The sequence below is a fragment of the Carcharhinus amblyrhynchos genome, chromosome 8 (genome assembly GCF_965287045.1).
Source record: "Carcharhinus amblyrhynchos chromosome 8, sCarAmb.v2.hapA, whole genome shotgun sequence".
Taxonomy (NCBI): Eukaryota; Metazoa; Chordata; class Chondrichthyes; order Carcharhiniformes; family Carcharhinidae; genus Carcharhinus; species Carcharhinus amblyrhynchos.
In genome coordinates, this window is record NC_137331.1 from 30,152,909 (window position 1) to 30,179,188 (window position 26,280).

General features: G+C 44.6%; 1 protein-coding gene across 2 annotated transcripts in view; it reads left to right on the forward strand.

Moving 5' to 3' along the window:
• The window catches only part of LOC145346497 (arf-GAP with SH3 domain, ANK repeat and PH domain-containing protein 1-like), a 320,720-nt gene that overhangs the window by 36,729 nt on the left and 257,711 nt on the right, over window positions 1-26,280 (forward strand). For both annotated transcript variants that reach the window (XM_080193831.1, XM_080193832.1), the window contains one exon: window positions 3,290-3,416. In XM_080193831.1, the coding sequence (XP_080049957.1) occupies window positions 3,290-3,416 (127 nt within the window). The remainder of the gene's footprint in view (window positions 1-3,289; window positions 3,417-26,280) is intronic.

The following is a 26,280-nucleotide window of genomic DNA, read 5'->3' on the forward strand; positions in this document are numbered from 1 at the left end:
AGTCATATAGGCTGGTGTAATGGGAGGTGAGCAGCAGGTGGATTGGTAAGGTCCTTGTATGGCGACAGGCTTGGGTTGATGTGAAGGTTCTCCAAGAGTGTTCACGTTGCAATCTTGCTCCTTTTATGTGAGGGGGTGGGATGTTGCTCAGGACTGGGAGTCAGGGCATTTGAGTTGATCAGAAGGTATCTGAGATGATATGCATAGCTGTGTTAAGCTGGATATATATAAGACTAGTATGGGATGAGTTGTACCATCCTGGTGCATAGTATTCTGCAGTCGAATAGATAATGGCAAGACCTGACGTCCTTAAGGTTTGACTATCTGCAAAATCTGCACAGTCACCCAAGGCTGGGATTTAACCCCAGTCCCTGGAGCTGTGAGGCAGCAGTGCTAATAACTCTGTCACTGTGCTGCCTATGATGGTACGTTAAATGGAGGGAAGCTGCCTTATGTTCAATTTTTATTCTCAGTTGCTCAAACCAATCTATGCTTAAAAGAAAGATAACAGTGTAGAGGATACAAAATTTGTGGATGATATGAAATTTGGAAGCATTCTGGACCATGAGGAGGATAGTATAAAACTTAGAAGGGGCATATGCCAGACTGGGCGGTCAAGAGGCAGATGAAATAGATGCTTGATCGCCAGTGCATTCACAATGGGCCATAGGGTTTCTCGGTGCTATGAAACTCTGTGGTTCTACAAAATTTAATGCAGAGTAGTATGAAGTGATTCATTTTGATTGTCTCTCTGCGTTCTTACTAGCTAAAGTGAAGGGTACAATTCTAAAGAGACTGTAGGAGCGGAGCAGAATGATCAACCGTGGCTTTCTTTATGGGATTTGTCTCGTTTGCTTGTGAGGTTGTTTCACATTTTGAAACAAATTTTTGCAGCTGTCTTGCTCAGATGTATTTTGTATATGAATTACCACAACAAACAGCTTTGGTTAAATGGTATAAAAGTTGAAAGTCCCTATTGATAAAGGCCAGGATGCTTTTTAGTTACTTTCTCAACCTGTCCTACTGCCTTCAATGATTTATGTGTGGATAAGGCTGGGTCCCTCTGTTCCAGGGTGACCAATGCTCACAGGGGAAATAAAGAGACAGTCTTTGCCATGAGGGTCCGTACAAGTGGGTGTGGGGTTGGTAGATGCTGCCAGAACTGTGAGAGCATGGTGGACGGGGTTTTGCCAGGGTTGTCAGAACAGGCAAACAGTGGAGGGAGTACTGCGCATGCATGAAACATGAAGTTCCTAATTATTGGATAAACATCACCCTGGCACCATGCAGCCTGTGGCACGGGAAAATGGGCACAAAAACGAGACAAATCCCATAAAGAAAGCCACGGTTGATCATTCTGCTCTGCTCCTACAGTCTCTTTAGAATTGTACCCTTCACTTTAGCTAGTAAGAACGCAGAGAGACAATCAAAATGAATCACTTCATACTACTCTGCATTAAATTTTGTAGAACCACAGAGTTTCATAGCACCGAGAAACCCTATGGCCCATTGTGAATGCGCTGGCGATCAAGCATCTCTTTCATCTGCCTCTTGACTGCCCAGTCTGGCATATGCCCCTTCTAAGTTTTATACTATCCTCCTCATGGTCCAGAATGCTTCCAAATTTCATATCATCCACAAATTTTGTATCCTCTACACTGTTATCTTTCTTTTAAGCATGGAATGGTTTGAGCAACTGAGAATACAAATTGAACATAAGGCAGCTTCCCTCCATTTAAAGTACCATCATAGGCAGCACAATGACAGAGTTATTAGCACTGCTGCCTCACAGCTCCAGGGACTGGGGTTAAATCCCAGCCTTGGGTGACTGTGCAGATTTTGCATGTTCTTCCCATGTCAGTGTGAGTTTTTTCTGGGTGTTCCAGTTTCCTCCTGCAGTCCAAAGATGTGCAGGTTAGGGGGTTAGTCATGCAAAATTGCCCATACTGTTCCAAGATGTGTGGTTTAGGGGGATTAGTGGGATAAATAGTTAGGGTTGCAGGAGTAATGTCTGGGTGGGATGTCACTGAGTCAGTGCAGACTCGATCGGCAGAATAGGCTCCTTTTGCACTGTAGGGATTCTATTCTATGAAATGGTAAGCCAGTCCATGAAGTGGATTATTCCATAAGAGTCAACTATTTATCCTGCATGTTACTGCATCTAACAATGAGCAGGTACTAATTATAAAGGTTTTCAATGATTTTACACCATGCACCAGAAAGATCCAATCTTGACCAGAAAAGCAAAATACAGAAGATGTTGGAAATCTGAAATAAAAACAGAAAATGCTGGAAATATTCAGGTCAGGGGTGCGTCTGTGAAAAGAGAAACTGAGATAATGTTTCGGGTCGATGAAGATCAGCACAGAATGCAATCTGATTCCACTCTCTAGACGATCCGTCACCCACGCAACCCCCCCCCCCCTCCGTTGATCTTGATTTGGTGATATTTCTGATAATGGAGATATAAGTTGTTTGAGAAGACAAACATATCCCTAAATGATTGGGAAATGACTAGTTTAAGTTGGGTCTATTCAGAGTGAGATGCAACAGAACGTGACGGGGTACAATGACGACATTTAAAAGGCGTTTGGGCAGGTGCATGGATGAAAAGGTTTAGAGAAATATGGGTCAAACGCAGGTAAATTAGTCGAGTTCAATTTAGGAAGCATGGTCAGCAGGGACCAGGTTGGGCTGAAGGGCCTGTTTCTCTCTGACTCTACGAGCAGCCACTCTGCTGACAGGTGGCGACAAAGGTGCTGTCCCGAACACGCAGCCGCAGAATACTTCCTTGTTTGGCCATGTGACCGACAGTTTTCGAAGCGTCGGGGGAGGGGGCGGGGTGGGAGGGGGCGGGGCGGGAGGGAGGGAGAGCAGGGAGGAGTCGGGGCTGGGGCAGGGAGAGGGGCGGAGCGAGAGCAGGACCGGCGCAGACTTGGCGACCAGCGAGGGAGACGGGATTGGTTGGGGTGGGGCAAGAGCGAGCAGGGCCGAAGGGGGCGGGGCGAGTGGGAGCGCGAGCGGCCAACTGCCAGACTGCGCGAGCCCCTAGACAAAAAAAACCAACCGACTGCCGAGCGCGAGTCGGAGACGCAGGACGCGCGTGCGCGGAGGAGCCCGGCTGCTGCTGCCGCCTCGGAGCGTCCGTGCTAGCGCCCCCGATTAATCCGCTCTCGTATTGTTTCTCTTTCCCATCATCCACCCACCGGCCACCCTCTTTCTTCATGTGAAAAACACTACATCCATCAACATCACCACCTGGCTGGACCACCACCATACCTCCGTGAAGGATGCCCGATCAAATCTCGGTGTCGGAGTTTATCGCGGAGACGACGGAAGATTACAACTCGCCGACCACGTCCAGCTTCACCACCAAACTGCTCAACTGCAGGAACACGGCCACCCTGCTCGAAGAGGTAAGGCAGCAAACAATAAAAATAGCGGGCAGAAAAAAAAACACTCGGGACAGGAAGGAAGAGAGAGAGAGCGGGCACCGGGGGGCGGGGGAACGCCAGAGAAAGGCAGGCAGGCAGGCAGCCATCGATCACACACCGCCCGGAGCTTCTCTCTGTCTCTCCCCCTCAATGCGCAGCTTACATTTAGAACCTCTTGTGTTTAAGTCTGGGTATTTTCTTGTTGCATAATTTAAGATTCGAGCGTCGGGAGTGACCTTTGCCAGGTGGTGCTGGCCAGACAGCCGCTGGATGGGGTAGTTGTTGCAGCTCTCTGGCAGGGTTGTTCAGCAATTCAACCCCCACCCGCCCAGTCAGCCTCTAGCAGACGGAGACAAATACACTCCCTCCCTACGGATCCCTCCCTGCCTTGATCCCTCACTATCCATTCCTCCCTGGATCCACTGATTCTCCACTGGTCCCCCCCCTGCCTTGTGCCCCCCTCCCTGCCTGGTACGGTATCACAGTGGATAGCACTGCTGCTTCATAGTTCTCAGGACCTGGGTTCGTTTCCCGGCTGGCGTCACTGTCTGTGTGACGTTTACACATTCTCTTCGTGTCTGTGTGGGCTTCCTCCAGGTGTTCAGGTTTCCTACCACAGTTCAAAGATGTGTGGGTTAGGTTGATTCACCATGCTAGAATTGCCCCTTAATGTCCTGAGATGCATAAATTAGAGGGATTAGCACGTAAAATTAGTAGGGATATGGGAATAAGGCCTGGGTGGGATTGTGGTTGGTGCAGACTAGATGAGCCAAACGGCCTCTCTGCACTGTGGGGTTTCTACGATTTCTATGCCCCATGCCCCACTGGTCCCTGCCCTGATTTCCCCCATGCCCTGATTTCTCCCCCCCTCCCCCGTACCCTGATCTGCCTGCATATCCCGATCTCCGCTGGTTTTCTCCTCCCCCCCCATGCCCTGATCCTCCTCTCACTGATAATCTTCCCTTCCCCGTCCCAGGTCTCTCCCTCCTGTCTTCTGATTCCTCCGCCAATCTACTATCCCTCTTTAAATAATTCAAACTGCATTTCCAACGGCCCTTTAAAATTTTGCTGTGTGCTGTGATATATTACTCAGTGTGGTGCAGAGATGAGCACTGAAACATAGTGCATGCAGTGAATTTTCTCATGGAGCGTGTGTGTGTCAGGAAAAGACTTGCAATTTATTTTTCATCCTGTGTCTTTCTTTGGCTTCACTTTGGGAGGCAGATTTATTTATAAACCACGGGGCGTTCGTGTTGCTGATATCTTGGCGAGCGTGTTTTATTATTCTCATATTTTGTGGTCATGTCAGTATTTCCACACACTCCGCTTCTTGTTGATTAACTTTGTAGTATTAGTTGCATTTTCTGCCACCAACAGACATAAGTCATACTGTATTATTTAAATATTGATTTTAAACTCTGTTTGATTAATCCTGGTTTACTTTAGTTTGAGTTTTAATGCTGTTCGTATTGCTTTAATGCTGGTGGTTTTCTAATTTTTATCTTGCTGAAGATAAAGGTGGTAAAGTTTCTAAAGGTAGGGTTTTACTGTTGAATCTCCATAGCTTTTTGAGAATTGTTATTGGTGCTGAACTGTGCCTTTACTCAATCAGTTGGATTTACTGATTTCTGCAGGAACATTTGAAAGCTTTTGTTTTGAACAACAAATTGATTCGTGTGATACATCGCTCCTTCGTTTGAGAATGACAGCTAGCCTGTCAGCTTTTTAGTTGGTTATGTTTTTGAACTTGGCATAGGGTGGACATGCTTCTTAATTATTTTCCCTTTGGAAATTATTTTCCCCTTGTTTTTCCTATTGTCTCTTTTTGTTTATTAATTAGGCTGAGATGAGGACTGCCAGTGAGGGAGAATAACTTGGATAAAATGGATTCCTCCATTTCACAGGATATCATGTCAGCACAATTACAGGCAGCCCCATTTTACTTGAAATTGGAGTGCTGTGGTGGTAACAGGACTCAGCAGAGACTTCAGTACAGCACAAAAGCTTTATTCAAATATACACAAGGAAAGTATGTTAGCTGTTGTTCTGACAATGTTTAGTTAATGTAAATGCATCAAATTTTATGTAGTGCCATGTTTTAATGTGGGAGATGGTGGCATAATGTTAATGTCTTTGGACAAGTAATCCAGAGGCCCAGCCAAGACTGATGCTGTTGCAACACAGGTTCAAATTCCACCTTAGTGAATGGAATTTAAATTCAATCAATTAATAAATCTGTAATTAACTAGTAATGGTGACCATGAAATCATCATTGGTTGTTGCGAAAACCCATCTGCTTCACTAATGTTGAATAGTGAAGGAAATCTATGTATTTACCTGGTCCGGTCTACTTCTGACTCCATAAAAATATGGATGGCCCTTAATTGTCCTCTGATTTGGCCTAGCAAAGCCACTTGGTTACACCAAACCCCACAGAATCAGAAAGGAATGAAACAATTCAGACCACTTGGCATTGTCTTAGGCACAGTAAGAAGTCTCACAACACCAGGTTAAAGTCCAGCAGGTGTATTTGGTAGCAAAAGCCGCTAGCTTTCGAAGAGCTTGCTGCTTTTTCATCAGATGAGTGGGATTTCAGTTCACAACAGGGCATACAGAGACAAACTCAATTTACAAAATAATGGTTGGAATGCGAGTCTTTACAAGTAATCAAGTCTTGAAGACACAGACAATGTGAGTGGAGAGAGGGTTAAACACAGGTTGAAGAGATGTGTATTGTCTCCAGTTGGGAGAGTTTGTGCGATTTTGCAAGCCCAGGCAAGTCGTGGGGGTTACAGATAATGTGACATGAACCCAAGATCTCGGTTGATGCTGTCCTCATGTGCGGAACTTGGCTATTCGTCTCTGCTCAGTGACTCTGTGCTATCGTGTGTTGTGAAGGCCGCCTTGGAGAACACTTACCTGAAGATCAGAGGCCGAATGCCTGTGACTACTGAAGTGTTCCCCAACAGCATGAGAAACTCTTGCTTGGTGATTGTCGAGCGGTGTTCATTCATCCGTAGTCGTAGTGTCTGTATGGTCTCCCCAGTGTACCATGCGTTGGGATATGCTTTCCTGTAGCGTACCAGGTAGACACTGTTCGTGAACTGAAATCCCACTCGCCTGATACAGGAGCAGCAAGAGCTCTGAAAGCTAGTGGCTTTTGCTTCCAAATAAACCTGTTGAACTTTAACCTGGTGTTGTGAGACTTCCATTACCATCAAGCTGTGAGACCAGTCTTAGTTCAATGAAGGGTGCAGGAGAGCATGCCAGGAGCAGCAGGCATTCCTTTTTTTAAAAAAAGGCAGCGCTAGATCAACTGAGGGATCCTTTAACCAACTGTTATGATCAAAGCATTACAGTTCTGTAACATATAATTGGTGGACAATTGAACAGCTAACCAGAGGACGTTTCATAAATATCCCTATCTTCAACCACAGGCAATCCCAGCATATTGGTGCAAAAGACCAGGCTGAAGCACTTGCAAACAACTTTAATCAGAAGTACCATGTGGAAGACACATATTGGCCTTCTCCTGAGGATCCTGACATCACAGATGCCAGTCTTCAGCCAGCTTGATTCACTCCACATTATATCAAGAAATGGATATTGCAAAGGCTCTGGGGGGCCTGACAATATTCTGGCAGTAGTACTGCAGATGTATTCTCCTGAACTTGCTATAATTATAGCCATAAACCAACAATGTATCAAATTGGCCAAGTATTCCCTGTCTACAAAATACAGAGCAAATCCACCCCAATCAATTACCACCCCATCAGTCTATCTTGATATCACCTTAGTGATAGTATCGTTTACAGTGCCAATTACTCAGCAATGACTCGCTCAGTTTGAGTCACAGAAGGGCCTCAATACATCTTGGTCCAAACATGGGAGGTATGACTGTCCTTGTTATCAAGGCAACATTTGACTGAATGTGGCATTGAAAGAGCTTTAGGAAGACTGTAGTCAATAGGAATCGAGGGAAAAACTTTACTGGTTGGAGTCTTACCTAATACAAGAGAAGATCTAAATATGTTAAAAGCAGTTCAGAGAAGGTTTACTGCACTAATACCAGGAATGGGCAGGTTGGTCAGATTGTCTTTGAGGTTGGGTTTGTATCCACTAGAGCTTAGGAGAACAAGAGGCAACTTGATCGAAACCTCTGATATCCTGAGGGGTGTTGACAGGGTGGATGTGAAGAGGGTGTTTCCTCTTATCAGAGAATCTAGAACTTAAAGATAAGCAGTCGCTCATTATTAAAATAGAATAACATTTATGCTTCCCTAAAATCTTGACATGAAAATTTCTGGATTAGAATATTTTATACTGAGCATTTTATATGGTCTGCATCACAAGTTTGAGAAAGCATTGAAATATTTCAAAGGGTAGTGTGACACATTCATGAAAAAGATATGAAATATCAGCTTGTGCAGAAGTATCACTAGCAAATGCCTCCTGTATAGTTCCTGCTTTGAACTATCCCCCTAAGATTTGATTTTGTCGAAACCTTACAAGATTGCAGAACATATTGCTACAAATAACTATTGAAAGAGTTCTTGACTCAGAATGAAAACTCAGCCCAATTTAGCAATACATTCAAGCATTTTATAATAGATTAAAAGCAAAAATATCTAGAGACTATGGATAAAGTTTAGAAGTTTATTTCCAGTCACAAGCTCACAAATACCATAGTTGTGCAACTGTTTATACATACATCCACATCCTATGAAGGTATATAATAGGCTAGGTCAGCATTTGTTGTCACTTCTGATCCCCCTTTGAACCACTGCAGTCCATTTGTTGCAGTTACACCCACAATGCTGTTAGGGAGTTCCAGAATTTTGCCCCAGCAGCAGTGAAGGAATGGCAGTATAGTTCCAAGTTATGATTGGTGTGTAGCTTTTTGAGAAACTTTTAATGGTTGTGTTCCCATACATCTGCTGCCCTTGTTCTTTTAGGTGGTGGAGGTCACAGGTTTGGGAGGTGCTGTCATGGGAGCCTTGCTGGGTTGCTGCAGTGCATCTTGTAGATGGTATACGTTGCTGCTGCTCTGTGCCAGATGTGGAGGAAATGAATTTTGCAGATGGTGAATGGGGTGCCAGTCAAGCCAGCTGCTTTGTCTTGGGTGGTGTTGAGCTGCTTGTTAGAACTGCACTGATCCAAGCGGAGTATTCCAACACAGAGTACTGATTTGTGGTTTGTAGATGACATGTTTCATGAAGTTAGGAGGGGAGTTTCTTGCCACAGAATTCCCAGCCTCTAACATGCTTTTGTAGTGATATTTAAATGGCTGGTCAGGTTTCTGGTCATTGTAGAGGGTGGGGCCTAGTCCCACCCAAGAGGCCAGCAGCATAGTGCTGAGCAGGCCACTGTGCACGCACCGACCTGTCATTGCGGAGATTTGCGCATGCACGGTGGCAAATTGCCGGTTTTCCAATTGGTGGCCTTCCCCAGAATCCCCTTAATCGCTGGCCTTCCTGATCCCTCTCCTCCCCTGATTCCTGCCCCTATTCCCCCTCCCCAAGGCCAACCCTGACCTCCCCATCCCTGATGACCGATTGTGCTCCTCTGTCTGTCTCCCAAGTGCAGAGTGGCAGTGGGGGCTCCCAATGTGCCTTGCTCCCATGGCAGTGCCAGAATGCCAATGGGCACCCCTCTTTGTCTCCAATCTCTCGATGGGTCTCAATGGCCTCTGCCCCACCCAGCAGGGTGAGGATGCCTGTTCCCTGTTAGTGGGGAGCAGTTTTAACATAAATAAGAACATAAGAACATAAGAAATAGGAGCAGGAGTAGGCCAACTAGCCCTTCGAGCCTGCCCCGCCATTCAGTAAGATCATGGCTGATCTGTCATGGCTCAGTTCCACATTCCCGCCCTCTCCCCATAACCCTTAATCCCCTCTCTTATCAAAAACCCATCAACCCGCGTCTTAAAAATATTTAGCGAGGCAGCCTCCACCACTTCAACGGGCAGAGAATTCCAGAGATTCACCACCCTTTGAGTGAAGAAGTTCCTCCTCAACTCCATTCTAAACCGCCCCCCCTTTATCTTGAGGCTGTGCCCCCCAGTCCTGCTATCCTTTCTGAGCGGGAAGAGTCTCTCCACCTCTATCCCATCCATCCCATTCATCATCTTATACGTCTCAATGAGATCTCCCCTCATTCTTCTAAACTCTAACGAGTACAAGCCTAATTTATTCAGCCTCTCCTCATAGCTCAACCCCCTCAACTCCGGTATCAGCCTAGTAAACCTCCTCTGCACTCCCTCCAAGGCCAAAATATCCTTGCGTAAGTACGGCGCCCAAAACTGCACACAGTACTCCAGCTGCGGCCTCACCAATGCCCTATACAGCTGCAGCAAGACCTCCCTACTTTTATATTCAATCCCCCTCGCGATGAAGGCCAGCATCCCATTTTTGAATCCTGTTGGAGGGAACCACTCCTGGGGGCGGGTTATTGATGCTAGCAGGCCTGGGAAATACAATCCAGGCATGCTAATCATGGAAATTTCAATATTATGATCAGCTCCGTGCAGAGCTGATTGTGCTTTAAAAAAACACTTAGGAGACTCACCAGTTGCAAGCCTTATGTCTGGTGTCTCACTTTCCCATAGTTTAATTAGAACCTGTTCTCATTTGATTGTCTAGTATAATTGTGACAAAAATCACATTTGACGCTGCCATTTTGAAAGATTTTCCTGCTTCCAGCAATGTGTTGCACAATGAATTGAATCCATTTCTGTTTGTAAGCAGACTACACTGCATTTTGGAGGACCCGGAAACACGCTTTATGCAGAATGTATACAGCTGCTGCTTATTATACTCCATACGTCATCTGTTGTGAGACATCAGACGTATGTGTATAACTGAGTAAAAATGATATATTAGTTGTTTTTTTTCTACATTTGACATATGCTGAATAATTAGGTTTGATCAGTGTGAAGAAGGTATGTCATCAGCAGCAGTAATTTTGTTTACAAGGATATTTGGACCACAGCTGCAGTGATATAGTGTGAAAATATTTTCAGTTTATTGTTTTATGGTTTTGCATTATTCCACATTTTTGGATTTTACTTGGGCTCAGGTGGAGCACATATGTCAACCCTGCAAGCATTACCCGTGTCAACATCAACTCCATGTTTTCTTTACCCCAAAGAATTGACTATTACATGAGTATGTATGATAGCATTAAAGTTTATATACAAATGCAAGTTGTTCAGAATGCATATTCTAGTGTTGTTAGGATAAGATTCAAAAAGTCTGACACTTGATTGTATGTTAAATTGTTATGTAAAGTCTTTCATTTTCAGAGGAATCTCAATTATAAGCAGGAGTTGTTAGAGATTAACTTCCTGTCAAACTTTCAGTATTATGCCTATTCCCACCTAATGTCCAGCGATTTCTGGTTTAAAGTCATGCCCCTCATTTATAACTTTTATTTAAAGCAGTAAGTCAATGTATAATCAAAGCCTTAATTTTTCATCGTACTAGTTGCAGTTAGTTAATTCTTTAGTAATCTACAACTTTTTGATTTCCAGTCTTACTACTAATTAGAACGTAAAACAGTACAGCGCAGCCCATTGGCCCACAATGTTGTGCCAAACATGATGCCAAACCAAACTAATCCCTCCTGCCTGCCCTTTGTCCATAACCCTCTATTCCTTGCACATTCAGATATGGTCTGAGTTGAGGTCAGTGTGTATTACAGACTATGCCTCAGCTCCTATAAAATATTTGAATGTGTTGATACATTTCAAAGATGGCTCTGTAACTGTAATATTGTAATGAACTCCATAAGCCAGGCCATTATGCTCCCTGATCCTCCATTGGCAGGTTTACATCACAGTAAACTGATGAACTCATTGGAAAATGTCACAGCAAACATGCTGGTAACTTGTAGTGCAGTCTAGGAATTTTCCCACAGCAATGGGCGCAGGCAGTGATGTTTTCTTCTGAAACAGTACACCTCAAATTATATAGTAAAAGGACATGCTTTGTGTAACAGTTGGACCATCACATTGACTGTTTACTTGGGAATTAATATAAATGTACAATAATTGTGCATTACTTTGTTGTTTAATCAGTAAATAGAGGCCTTGAAATATAGCAATATAAATCAGTGTGACTGACAGGTCACTATATGATGTAATAGCAGACTATGTGTGGTCCTAGGGAACAAATCCTTGGGTGCACAAAATCGATGATCAGACGGACCAGTGAAACATTACACTAGTCTCTAACAGTGTTTCATTTTGTCTATTCAAAGTGCTGCATGGGTGCATTTGTAATTGATCCGAGTTGATCAGTGATAGAAACTGCAGTTGGATAAAGAAAAGCACAGACTTTATTCTCTATCATTGATTTTAAATCGGACTCATCCGACCAGCACTTTCTTACTATGAACAGATTTCTGTAGTGGGAAGTGTTAGGTACAATATATATCTATTTATGTGTATAAAAATTGAGGCCACGGTGTAAATAAAATGCAACACCATGGAATGGTTATGAATTTAGGTGTGAGCACTTTTCTGACTACTATGAGAAGCCTAATGGTGATGCTACCAATACCCCTGATCGTGTTAAGAGGTAAAAATCCCCAATGGGCTGTTTCCGTCAACATTAAAGCTTTGGAAGAATTTTTAAATAGTTTTTTTAATACAATTCAATGAAGCATATGGCTTGAGCTAACTAATTAAAATATAGGTTTATTTATATTAATCTAAATTTTAAAAGCAAAATATTCTTGTTTTTAATCCTCATTTCTGTTATACTGCATAAAATAGAATCCCGAAACTGCAGAAGGTCCCCGTAATCCCAAATATTTATTCTTGACACCAAGGGGCAATTAAGCATAGCCATTCAACCTAACAACTGTGCAAGGAAACCAGAACACCCAGAGGAAACTTGCGTAGACACGGGGAGAATGTGCAAACTCTGTATCGTCACCCAAGGTTGGAATTGAACTTGGGTCCCTGGTGCTGTGAGGCAGTAGTGCTAAACACTAATATACCACCCAAATATACTGAGTCCAGCAGCACGTTTCTCTAACAGTCCTTTTCTTTACTCTTTCATGGGATATGGATTTCACTGGCACGGCCAGCATTTATTGCTTATCTGTATTTGCCCTAATCTGAGTGGCTTTCTAGGCTATTTCAAAAAGGCAGTTAAGAGTCAATCACATTTAGGCCAGACCAGTTAAGGCTGGGGGATTTCCTTTCCTAAAGAACATCAGTGCACTGTGACCTGAGGCTAGCTTTCCATTCCAGCTATTCTGACAATGGGTCCTTGTTTCCTGGCAATGATAATTTAACATTTCTGTTTAGGTCAAGAAACAGTAATGCTTCATTGTATGCCTCCTTGCAGATCAAAACTAGAACTGCCTCCATATCATGACTACTTTTTGGGTATTGGCCATTTGTACTGACTTTATCCATTATCTTTTGGCAGACATGACAACTTTCCAATAGGTATATCTAGGCAATGGCCCTCAATTTGTCACTATATTTTTGCAGCTGACTACTTTTTCTCAACCATTTACCCATCTCCCTCTTTTAGATTCATTGATGGAACTCTTTTTCCCAACCTTGTGGCCCAGAAATGCACTCCAGTCCACAGGGTGCCTATTAAATGTCTGGGGCACTACTGGTGTGGGGGTGAAGGGGAATTTGGATTGTGAGGAAAGCAATAAAACATAAAAATAGAGAGCATGAAAGTAGTCAGGCTATAGGAGATACAAGGTTGACAGGTAACTGCATATAGATAGGAGAAGTTAGGAAGAACAAAGTCATGAATTCAGTCAAGGAGGAGGTAAGGGGAGCTGAACTGGAGATTGAAATCAGCAAAGATGAGGAAATATATTGGACCCCTCTTGCATCTGTTGGACCATGATAATCCCTTCTAGTACTCCTAGATATCGTAATTGCGTCTTTCAGTGCTTCTACCTCCTGCACCATATGCAATATTTTAAATGTCATTAATTACTCCCAAAAGTTCTTTTTTCGTCTCACTTTGTTGCCTTTCATAAAAACAGGAAATGCTTGGCAGATCAGGCAGCATCTTTGGACAGAGAAACAAAGTTGATGCTTCATGTCAATAACTTTCCATCAGAATTGGGGAAAATAGAGGTATAATATAGGCTTTTAAAAGTGTTTATGTAAGTGTTAAATTAGGAAACCCTTCTGTTATACGTAAATAGTATAAGTTTGGGACTTTTCTGCAAGCAACAGTTGATAGCGTTAATTATTGTAAATCTTGATATTTCTGTCAGTCAGAGGGATATGTGGTTAAAAACGGGTGTATAGAATTGATCAACTAGATCTCACAATGGCAAAATGGGCTTAAACACTTATGACCCACTTCTTCACTTCCTATGATATATATTTAGTTTCAATCTGGATATACTAATCTACAAAAATTTTGTACAATTTTTGGACAATTGTTTCACTTATGGAAGAATGAAAGCAGTTTTGCTTGCATCTGTGATGCCTGTAAGATTTTACTTTGACAACTGGTTTATCTGAGAGAGAATATTTTTCAAAAAGGTCAGTGCTTGACAACATAATTCATTCAGTCTTGAGGTTGGACATTGTGCACTCTGGTAAACCACAAATTCTCATTTATATTTTGGAATCTGTAGAAGTTGTGTAGATTTTCATGAAGCCCTTTGTGTTACTAAGCTATAAGTAATATTGGACTACATTATTCCCAGTTATTGCATTTACATATTAGTGATATGGATAAATAACTGTCTTTAATGTTGAGAATCATATAATCATGAGCTACCTCATTCAGCTGTTAGCAGCCATACCCCAGTGTTATCTGTTAGTTATATTCATGTCTGAAGAATTGCTGTGACTCACCATCACAAAAGCATCATCTTGAAGATTTTTTTTGATTTTACATTTAGTCTTCATTTTCAGCGAAGCAGTCCATAGGAAGCAAGACCTGGATTTTGGCTTTGGAAGATGAGTGACCAGTAATGTTTGCGTATACAAGTGCCAAGTGTCATGTCCAACAGGGGAAAACCTAACCATTTCCCTCTTTGATTTCCAATGCTGAATCCCCCTCTACTAAAGCCTGGGGATACCATTACCAGAAACTGAGCTGGAACAGGCGTGTAAATACTGTGGCTATAAGAGCAGGTCAGCAGCTAGGAATTCTGTGGTGAGTGATTTACTTCCTGACTCCTCAATCATGTTCACCACCTAAAAGGCACAAATCAGGAGTGTGATGGTATACTCCTCCACTTGTCTGGATAAGTGCAGCTCTAGCAACACTCCAGAACTTTGACACTATCCAGGTCAAATCAGCTCACTTGTTTGGCACTCTGACTACCACCTTCAACATTCACTCTTTCTATTAACAATGCACAATGATGGCACTGTGAGCCATCTACAAGATGCACTGCAGCAACTGGCCAAAGCTTCTCCAACAGCACCTTCCAAACTGGCAGCCTCTACCACTAGAAGGAGAAAAGCAGCAGATACATGGAAACACACCACCTGCAAGATTCTCTCCAAGTCTTATACTACTTTGACTTAAAACCATATTGCCATTCCTTCACTGTCACTTGGTCAAAATCCTGGAATTCCCTTTCTAATAGTGCTGTGGATGTATCTACACCATCTGGACTGCAGTCCATGTAGTTCATCACCACTTTCTTTGAGGACAGTTGGCGATGGATAATAAATGCTTGCCTATCCTGTAAAAGAACTTCTGAAGGGTTGATGCAATTAATTATCTTTTGCAAATTGAGCTTTTTGTGGACCAGAAGCAGTATGCAATTTTGAAGTCTCTTTTTTTTTCTGTATGTAACAGTAATCCATCCAGTAAAGCAACTGCAGAGTGTTGAAACCATATCAATGTGAATTTGTTTGCTAAACAATTGATTGACCTGTGGCTGCATCATTGCTAGTTAATTATTTGACTGACGTTCTGAATTGGACGAGCCATAACTTTGTGCAGTTAACCACTGGGGCAATGCAGCCCTAATTCCATCATAAATTCCCTATCCCCAACATCAGCTCTGTAGCTTTCCCTGGCCACTGTCTCAGGTTGATCCAAATTATTCTCAACCTCAATTAAACTAAGCTTCCCACCCACATCCATTCCATCACGAAGACTGTCTGTTTCCACCTCTAACATTGTTTACCCCTTAACCTCCTAAGGTATCCACATTTGATAAATCCTTCGTCATACATATCTGACTATAGTAGTACTCTTTTGCTGGACTCCAATCCTCCGCCCTGTGAGAATTTCAATTCATAAACTTTGTTTATATTCTCTCCCACACAGACCATGTTTGCCCATCCTCACTAATTTGATTGACTTGTATTGTACCATGTCTCTTCCCCATGCCCATAAAACCTATAATTTTCTTTCCCTGATCGTGCCATTCCTCTAATGCTCGCCTCTTGTGCATTCCTGCTCCTTGCCTTGACTGCATTGGCACTACACTCTGGAATTGTCTCAAATTCTTCATGCTATATAACAAAGATGAACTATCCCTTCTTGTCATTCTCAACCTGTCTGAAACCTTTGATAAGATTGATTACTCCTCCTTGTCCAGCTGTTCTCGATTGTGGTCTAGCTGGAGGGGACTGCTTTGACTTGGTTCCATTCTAATCTAATTTTAGCCAGAGTAGCCTGTGCTCTGATCTATTTCAGATATTGCAGTGGGCCTTTTGGCCTTGTACATTGCACCTTCTGCTTTAATCTCACCGTGCTGCAATCACCCCTGTACTCACTGATTTATGTAGGCTCCCAGTTATGCAAAAATTGATTCAAGAATTCTCATCCTTATTTACAAATCCCTTCATAACTTTCCTCCCTACCTCTGATCTCCAGCCCTATTACACTCTGATATCTGTGCTCCTCCAATTTTTGGCCTCCTTAAGCATCCCTGATTATTAATCACTCCACTATTGGTAGCCATGCTTCAATCACCTTAGGTTTTAAATTCTAGGATTTCCTTCCCTTAATCTCACGTTCCTCCTTTAAAACCTAATATCCCCTTAGGTGGCGCAGTGTCATATTTTGCGTCATAAGTCTCTTGTGAAGTGCCTTGGGATGTTTTATTATGTTGAAGGCAGTGTATAAATTTAACTCGTTAAAACTGACCTCTTCCAGAGAATCATAGAATAGTTACAAAACAGAAGGAAATCATCATGTTCTTGCCAGCCCTGCAAGGGCAGCTCAGCTAGTCCTACACCTTTTGCCTTTTTTCCATAATTTCGCAAATTTTCTTCTGTTCAGATAATTATCCATTCTGTTTTGAAAGCTTTAATTGTCACCAAGAAATTGCTGTTCAAGTTAAATTGGTGTTCTCTGGTTCCATTCTGGAACATGCTCTCCTAAGAAGCTGTTGAAATTGAGTAAGTTAAAAACCATATTGATTTCAATGTTTGTTAATTAAGCATATTAATGGCGATGGAACATAGAGCTATCTCAACTGTCTACCAGACTGATATAATGGAATGTTGGAATGGACTTGAGGGCTGAATCCTACACGTGGGTTGAATTGCATTTGCCCCTCTGCCCACTTGACCAGTCCATTGATATCCACCTGCAGTCTATGACTATCCTCTTCACTATTAACCACCCAACAAATTGTCATATCATCTGCGAACCTCCTAATCATACCCCATATTTAAGTTCAAATCATTAATGTATACCACACTTGTCAAGATCCCAGCACCAAGCCATGTGGAACCCCACTGGAAACAGACTTTCAATCATAGAAACATTCTTCTATCATCACCCTCTGCTTCCTGCCTCTCAGCCAATTTTGGATCTAATATGCCACTTACTTTGGATCCCATGGGCCCTTACTTTTTTGACCAGTCTGCCATGAGGGACCTTATCAAAAGTCTTGCTAAAGTTTGTATAAACCACATCAAATACATTCCCTGCTTAACACTCCTGGTTAGTTTCTCAAAATATTTGATTAAATTTGTCAACCATGACCTTCCTATAACAAATCCAAGCTGACTAGCCATGTTAATCCATGTCTACTTGTGTGGGTGTCATGGTGGAATTGTGGTTAGCAATGCTGCATCACAGCACCAGGGACACATGTTTGATTTGGCCTTGGGTGACTGTGTGGAGGTTGCACATTCTCCCCTTGTCTGCATGGGTTGCCTCCGGATGTTCTAAGAATGTAAAAACATAAGAAATAGGAGCAGGAGTAGGCCAACTAGCCCTTCGAGCCTGCCCCGCCATTCAATAAGATCATGGCTGATCTGTCGTGGCTCAGTTCCACATTCCCGCCCTCTCCCCATAACCCTTAATCCCCTCTCTTATCAAAAACCCATCAACCCACGCCTTAAAAATATTTAGCGAGGTAGCCTCCACCACTTCAACGGGCAGAGAATTCCAGAGATTCACCACCCTTTGAGTGAAGAAGTTCCTCCTCAACTCCGTTCTAAACCACCCCCCCCCTTTATCTTGAGTCTGTGCCCCCTAGTCCTACTATCCTTTCTGAGCGGGAAGAGTCTCTCCACCTCTATCCCATCCATCCCATTCATCATCTTATACGTCTCAATGAGATCTCCCCTCATTCTTCTAAACTCTAACGAGTACAAGCCTAATTTATTCAGCCTCTCCTCATAGCTCAACCCCCTCAACTCCGGCATCATCCTAGTAAACCTCCTCTGCACTCCCTCCAAGGCCAAAATATCCTTGCGTAAGTACGGCGCCCAAAACTGCACACAGTACTCCAGCTGCGGCCTCACCAATGCCCTATAGAGCCGCAGCAAGACCTCCTACTTTTATATTCAATCCCCCTCGCGATGAAGGCCAGCATCCCATTCGCCTTCCTGACCACCTGCTGCACCTGCAAGCTGGGTTTTTGCGACTCATGCACAAGGACCCCGAGGTCCCTCTGCACCGTCGCCTGCTGCAGTTTTTCTCCACGTAAGTAATAATCCTTCCTACCATTATTCCTGCCAAAGTGGACCACCTCGCACTTGCCTACATTAAATTCCATTTGCCATTTCCTGGCCCATTCGCCCAGCCTACCTAGATCCTTCTGCAGACTCTCCACACCCTCCGCACAATTTGCCTTTCCACCAATCTTGGTGTCATCAGCAAATTTCGACACCCTACACTCGGTTCCCTCCTCCAGATCATCTATATAAATGGTAAATAGCTGAGGCCCCAGCACCGACCCCTGGGGCACTCCACTAGTCACCATCCGCCAATCGGAATAGCACCCATTGACCCCCACTCTCTGCCTCCTATTTGACAACCAGTCCTCTATCCACGCTAACACCCTACCCCCAACTCCATGCCCCCTGACCTTCTGCAATAACCTCTTGTGAGGTACCTTGTCAAACGCCTTCTGAAAATCAAGAAAGACCACATCCACCGGCTCTCCTCTATCCACCGCCCTAGACACATCCTCATAAAACTCCAGTAAATTTGTCAGACACGACTTCCCTTTAAGGAAACCGTGCTGCGTCTGCTCTATCAAGCAGTTCCCCTCAAGATGCCTCGCTATTTCCTCCTTAATGACAGATTCTAACATTTTACCTACAACAGACGTTAAACTAACCGGCCTATAATTCCCTGCCTTTTGCCTGGCACCCTTCTTAAACAACGGCGTAACATTAGCCGCTTTCCAATCTTCCGGCACTTCCCCGGAATCCAGCGACGTCTGGAAAATAACCACCAAGGCATCCACTATCACCTCCACCATTTCTTTCAGGACCCTCGGATGCATTCCATGCGGTCCTGGGGACTTGTCCACAATCAGCCCCTCCAGCCTGTCGAGCACCGCCTCTCTAGTAACAGTAATGTCATCGAGACCCTCCAGTCCTACCACCTTTCCATCTCTAACATCCGGCAAATTATTCACGTCCTCCTTTGTGAAGACCGAAACAAAAAAGTTATTCAAGACCTCCGCCATATCCCCATCCCCTACCACTAAGTCCCCCTTCTCATCCTCTAAGGGACCAATGTTCACCCTAGCCAGCCTCTTCCTTTTTATATATTTATAAAAACTCTTGCTATCCTTTTTTATATTAAGCGCTAGCCCAGCTTCATAGTTTCTCCTACCCTTCTTTATCAACTTCTTTGTCAATCTTTGTTGACATTTAAACCTCTCCCAATCCTCTTCTCACCCACTACTCTTAGCTACTCTAAACGCCTCCGCTTTTAATTTAACACTTTCCTTCACCTCCTTCGTTATCCACGGCTTATTACCTCCTTCAGTCCTTTTTGACCATTGGAATAAATTTCAGCTGAGCACCAAGAAAGATCTCCTTAAAGATCCTCCACTGCTCCTCAGCAGACCTACCTTCCAACGCGCTCCCCCAGTCCACATTCGCCAATTCTTCTCTCATCCTACCGTACTCCCCTCTGTTCAAACAAAGGACGCCTGACCGGGAACCCACTTTCTCCTCCTCCATCTGTACCAGAAACTCCTCCATACAATGATCACTCTCCCCAAGAGGTTCCTTCACCGCAAGCTCCCTAATTCTACCCGCCTCATTACATAGCACCAGATCCAAGATAGCTCGCTCCCTCGTCGGCTCCAACACACACTGTTCCAGGAAACTATCTCCTTTAAGAACATAAGAAATAGGAGCAGGAGTAGGCCATCTAGCCCTTCGAGCCTGCCCCGCCATTCAATAAGATCATGGCTGATCTGTCGTGGCTCAGTTCCACATTCCCGCCCTGTCCCCATAACCCTTAATCCCCTCTCTTATCAAAAACCCATCAACCCGCGTCTTAAAAATATTTAGCGAGGTAGCCTCCACCACTTCAATGGGCAGAGAATTCCAGAGATTCACCACCCTTTGAGTGAAGAAGTTCCTCCTCAACTCCATTCTAAACCGCCCCCCCTTTATCTTGAGGCTGTGCCCCCTAGTCCTACTATCCTTTCTGAGCAGGAAGAGCCTCTCCACCTCTATCCCATCCATCCCATTCATCATCTTATATGTCTCAATGAGATCTCCCCTCATTCCTCTTTCAATTTCAAGATCTGTAGGTTAGGTGGATTAGCTCTGATAAATGTGTGGGTTATAGGGCTAAGATGGAGGGGGGGCTCTGGGTGGGATGCTGTATCAGAGAGTTGGTGTGACCTATTTCAGATATTGCAGTATGCCTTTTGGCCTTGTACATTGTACTCTTTGCTTTAATTTGCACCAAGGTGCAATCACGCCCCCCCCCCCCCCCCCCCCCCCCGTGCTCACTGATTTATGTAGGCTCCCAGTTATGCAATATCTTGATTCAAAAATTCTCATCCTTATTTACTAGATGACCTCTTTCTGCACTGTAAGATTTCTATGGTTCTATGCAGATATGTTCTGATCTTCAGAATTCTTTCTGGTATCTTGCCTACCAATGAGGTTAGACTGAGTGGCCAATAATTTTCTGATCTCTCCCTGCCCTTTTTTAATAATAGCTGCACCTTTTTAGTGTGGCACAGTGGCTAACAGTGCTGCCTTAGTGCCAAGGATCAGGGTTTGATTCCAGCATTGGGTAACTGTGTGGAGTTTGCGTGTCCTTACTGTGACTGTGGGTTTCCTCTGGGTACTCTGGTTCCCTCCTGCAGTCATGATGTGGGTATGCCGGCGTTGGACTGGCGTAAACACAGTAAAAAGTCTGACAACACCAGGTTTTAATCCAACCAATTTATTTGATAGTAAACGCACAAGCTTTCGGGGTTAGTCCCTTCGTCAGGTGAATGGAGAGTTCTGGCCTCAGACAGAGCATATAAAGCACAGACAGTTTAGAGATTACTGATTAGAATGCGAATCCTTACACCTAACCTGCTATTCAAGACCTGAAGTGGCTGACAATGTGAGTGGAAGGAGCGCTGATCACAGGTTAAAGAGATGTGTATTGTCTCCAGACAGTACAGTAAGTGAGGTTTTGCAAACCCAGGCAAGTCACGGGGGTTACAGATAGTGCGACATGAACCCAAGATCCCTGTTGAGACCGTCCTCGTGTGCGGAACTTGGCTATCAGTCTCTGTTCAGCGACTCTGCGCTGTCATGTGTCGTGAAGGCCACCTTAGAACATAGAACATTACAGCGCAGAACAGGCCCTTCGGCCCACGATGTTGCGCCGACCAGTTTAAAAAAAAACAACAACAATGACCCACTAGCCTAAACCAATCCCTTTTCGTCCATAAACCTGTCCACAGACCTCTTAAATGCCCCCAAACTAGGCGCATTTACAACTGCAGCAGGCAGGGCATTCCAATCCCTCACCACCCTCTGGGTAAAGAACCTACCCCTGACATCTGTCCTATAACTACCCCCCCTTAGTTTAAAGCCATGCCCCTTCGTGCTAGATTTTTCCATCAGAGGAAAAAGGCTATCACTATCCACCCTATCTAAACCTCTAATCATCTTACATGTTTCAATAAGATCCCCTCTTAGCCGCCTTCTTTCCAGCGAAAACAACCCCAAATCCCTCAGCCTCTCCTCATAGGATCTCCCCTCCATACCAGGCAACATCCTGGTAAACCTCCTCTGCACCCTCTCCAAAGCCTCCACATCCTTCCTGTAATGTGGGGACCAGAACTGCACACAATACTCCAAGTGCGGCCGCACCAGAGTTGTGTACAGTTGCAACATAACGCTACGACTCCTAAATTCAATCCCCCTACCAGTAAACGCCAAGACACTGTATGCCTTCTTAACAACCTTATCTACTTGATTCCCAACTTTCAGGGATCTAAGTACACATACACCTAGATCCCTCTGCTCCTCCACACTATTCAAAGTCTTCCCGTTAGCCCTATACTCAACACATCTGTTATTCCTACCAAAGTGAATTACCTCACATTTCTCTGCATTAAACTCCATCCGCCACCTCTCGGCCCAGCTCTGCAACCTGTCTACGTCTTCCTGCAAACTATGACACCCTTCCTCACTATCTACCACACCTCCGACTTTGGTGTCATCAGCAAATTTACTGATCCACCCAACTATACCCTCATCCAGATCATTAATAAAAATCACAAACAGCAGTGGCCCCAACACAGATCCCTGAGGCACACCACTTGTAACCGAACTCCATGATGAATATTTACTGTCAACCACTACCCTCTGTCTCCTATCCGCTAGCCAATTCCTAATCCAGTTCCCTAGATCACCCCCAATCCCATACATCTGCATTTTGTGCAGAAGCCTACCATGGTGAACCTTATCAAATGCCTTACTAAAATCCATATACACCACGTCCACTGCCTTACCCCCATCCACCTCTTTGGTCACTTTCTCAAAAAACTCAATAAGGTTAGTAAGGCACGACCTACCCTCCACAAAACCATGCTGACTATCTCCAATCAACTCATTACTCTCCAAATAACTATAAATCCTATCCCTAATAATTTTTTCCAAAACCTTGCCCACAACAGAAGTGAGACTCACCGGTCTATAATTCCCAGGGAAGTCTCTGTTCCCCTTCTTAAACAATGGGACAACATTCGCTAACCTCCAATCATCTGGTACTATACCAGAGGCCAACGACGACCTGAAGATCAGAGCCAGAGGCTCTGCAATCACTTCTCTTGCCTCCCAGAGAATCCTGGGGTAAATCCCATCCGGACCAGGGGACTTATCTATTTTCAGACCCTCCAGAATATCCAGCACATCCTCCTTATCAACTGTAACACTGTCAATTCTACTCCCCTGCAACCCAGTGTCCTCCTCAGCTGTATCCATGTCCCCCTGCGTGAACACCGAAGAGAAATATTGGTTCAATGCTTCACCAATCTCCTCCGGTTCCACACATAACTTCCCTCTGCCGTCTATAACTGGCCCTAACCTTGCCCTAACCAACCTTCTGTTCTTGACATACCTATAGAACGCCTTAGGATTCTCCTTAACCCTATCAGCCAAAGTCTTCTCATGTCCTCTTTTAGCCCTTCTTAGCTCGCTCTTCAACTCCCTCCTAGCCAATCTAAAGCTCTCTAGTGCACTATCCGGGTGCTCACGTCTCATCCGAACATAAGCCTCCTTTTTCTTTTTAACCAACGAATCAACTTTTTTGGTGCACCACGGTTCCCTAGTCTTACCAATTCCACCTTGCCTGACAGGGACATACCTATCACAGACTCGCAGTAGCTGCTCCTTGAAAAAACTCCACATTTCGGACGTTCCCAATCCCTGTAATCTCCTAGTCCAACCTATGATTTCTAATTCTCTCCTAATAGCCTCATAATTACCCTTCCCCCAGCTAAAACCACTGGCCCGAGGTTCATGCCTATCCCTTTCCATCACTAAGGTGAACGTAACCAAATTGTGGTCACTATCACCAAAACGCACACCAACTTCCAAATCCAACACCTGATCTGGCTCATTTCCCAGCACCAAATCCAATATAGCCTCACCTCTAGTTGGCCTATCTACATACTGAGTCAAAAAACCTTCCTGCACACTTTGCACAAAAACTGACCCCTCTAACGAGCTAGAGCTATAACAATTCCAATCAATATTAGTAAAGTTAAAATCCCCCATAACAATTACCCTATTAGTTTCACTCCTAACCAGGATCGTCTCTGCAATCCTTTCCTCAACCTCTCTAGAACTTTTAGGAGGTCTATAAAAGACTCCCAACAGGGTGACCTCTCCTTTCCTATTTCTAATCTCCGCCCATACTACCTCAACAGACAAGTCCTCATCAAACCTCCTCTCTGACACTGTAATACAATCCCTGACCAATAATGCTACCCCTCCCCCCCTTCTACCTCCTTCTCTACTTCGACTAAAACATTTAAACCCCGGGACCTGCAGCATCCATTCCTGCCCCTGCTCTATCCATGTCTCTGAAATGGCCTTGGAGAATGCTTACCCGAAGGTCAGAGGCTGAATGCCCATGACCACTGAAGTGTTCGCCAACAGGAAGGGAACAGTCTTGCGTGGTGATTGTCGAGCGATGTTCATTCATCCGTTGTCGTAGCGTCTGTATGGTCTCCCCAATGTACCATGCTTCGGGACATCCTTTCTTGCAACGTATCAGGTAGACAATGTTGGCCGAGTTGCAAGAGTATTTACCATGTACCTGGTGGATGGAATTCTCACGTGTGATGATGGTATCCATGTCGATGATCCGGCATGTCTTGCAGAGGTTGCTGTGGCAGGGTTGTGTGGTATTGTGGTCACTGTTCTCCTGAAGACTGGGTAGTTTGCTGCGAACAATGGTCTGTTTGAGGTTGTGTGGTTGTCTGAAGGCAAGAAGGGGATAGCCCTGGCGAGATGTTCGTCTTCATCAATGATATGTTGAAGACTCCGGAGAAGATGCCGTAGCTTCTCCGCTCCGGGGAAGTACTGGACGACGAAGGGTACTCTGTCCACTGTGTCCCGTGTTTGCCTTCTGAGGAGATCGGTGCAGTTTTTCGCTGTGGCGCATCAGAACTGCCGATCTATGAGTCGAGCACCATATCCTGTTCTTATGAGGGCATCTTTCAGGGTCTGGAGGTGTCTGTCACGATCCTCCTCATCTGAGCAAATCCTGTGTATACGGAGGGCTTGTCCATAGGGAATGGCTTCTTTAACATGTTTAGGGTGGAAACTGGAGAAGTGGAGCATTGTGAGATTGTCTGTGGGCTTGCGGTACAGTGAGGTGCTGAGGTGACCGTCCTTAATGGAGATGCGTGTGTCCAAGAATGCAACTGATTCTGGGGAATAGTCCATGGTGAGTTTGATGGTGGGGTGGAATTTGTTGATATCATCATATAGTTGTTTCAGTGATTGTTCACCATGAGGCCAAAGGAAGAAAATGTCATCGATGTATCTAGTGTATAGCATCGGTTGAAGATTCTGTGCAGTGAAGAAGTCTTGTTCGAACCTGTGCATGAAGATGTTGGCATATTGAGGTGCAAATTTGGTCCCCATGGCTGTTCCATGTGTCTGGATGAAAAACTGGTTGTTGAAGGTGAAGACATTGTGGTCCAGGATAAAGCGGATGAGTTGTAAAATTGCATCTGGAAACTGGCAGTTGTCAGCATTGAGTACTGAGGCAGTCGCAGCAATGCCATCGTTGTGGGGGATGTTGGTGTAGAGCGCCGAGACATCCATTGTGACGAGGAGTGTCCCTGGTTCAACTGCTCCGTGTGTGCTGAGTTTCAGTAGGAAGTCCGTAGTGTCGCGACAAAAGCTGGGGGTTCTTTGTACAATGGGTTTCAGGATGCCCTCGACGTAGCCGGAGAGGTTCTCACACAGAGTTGCATTGCCCGATACGATGGGACGGCCAGGTGTGTTTGCCTTGTGTATCTTTGGGAGGCAGTAGAGATCTCCAATGCGGGGAGTACGTGGAATGAGAGCACGGAGGGTGCTCTGAAGGTCCGGATCGAAGGTCTTGATCAGATTGTTGAGTTGACGAGTGTGTTCTTTGGTCGGATCTGTGGGTAATTGTCTGTAGTGTTCCTCATTGTTTAGTTGTCGGTACACTTCTTTACAGTAATCCGTTCTGTTCAGTATGACGATGGCCCCTCCTTTGTCTGCTGGTTTGATGACAATGTTGCGGTTTGTCTTGAGAGCGTGGATGGCGTTGCGTTGTGCTTGGGTGATGTTCGGGGCTGTCTTGTGAGTGCGGTTGATGAATCTGGTGTTAACGCGCCTCCTAATGGTTTGGGCATACAAGTCCAGTCGAGGGCAGCGGCCTTCCGGAAGAGTCCAATTGGATTCCTTCCTCTTAGGCTGTTGCACTGCGGATCTCTGTGTCGGCTGTTCTGTTTCATCGACTGTCTCATTGTGTTCGCTGCTGGCCTCTTGGGGTTTGTGGAAAAACTCCCGCAGCCTCATTCGCAGCAACTTCAGTGGTCATGGGCATTCAGCCTCTGACCTTCGGGTAAGCATTCTCCAAGGCGGCCTTCACGACACACGACAGCACAGAGT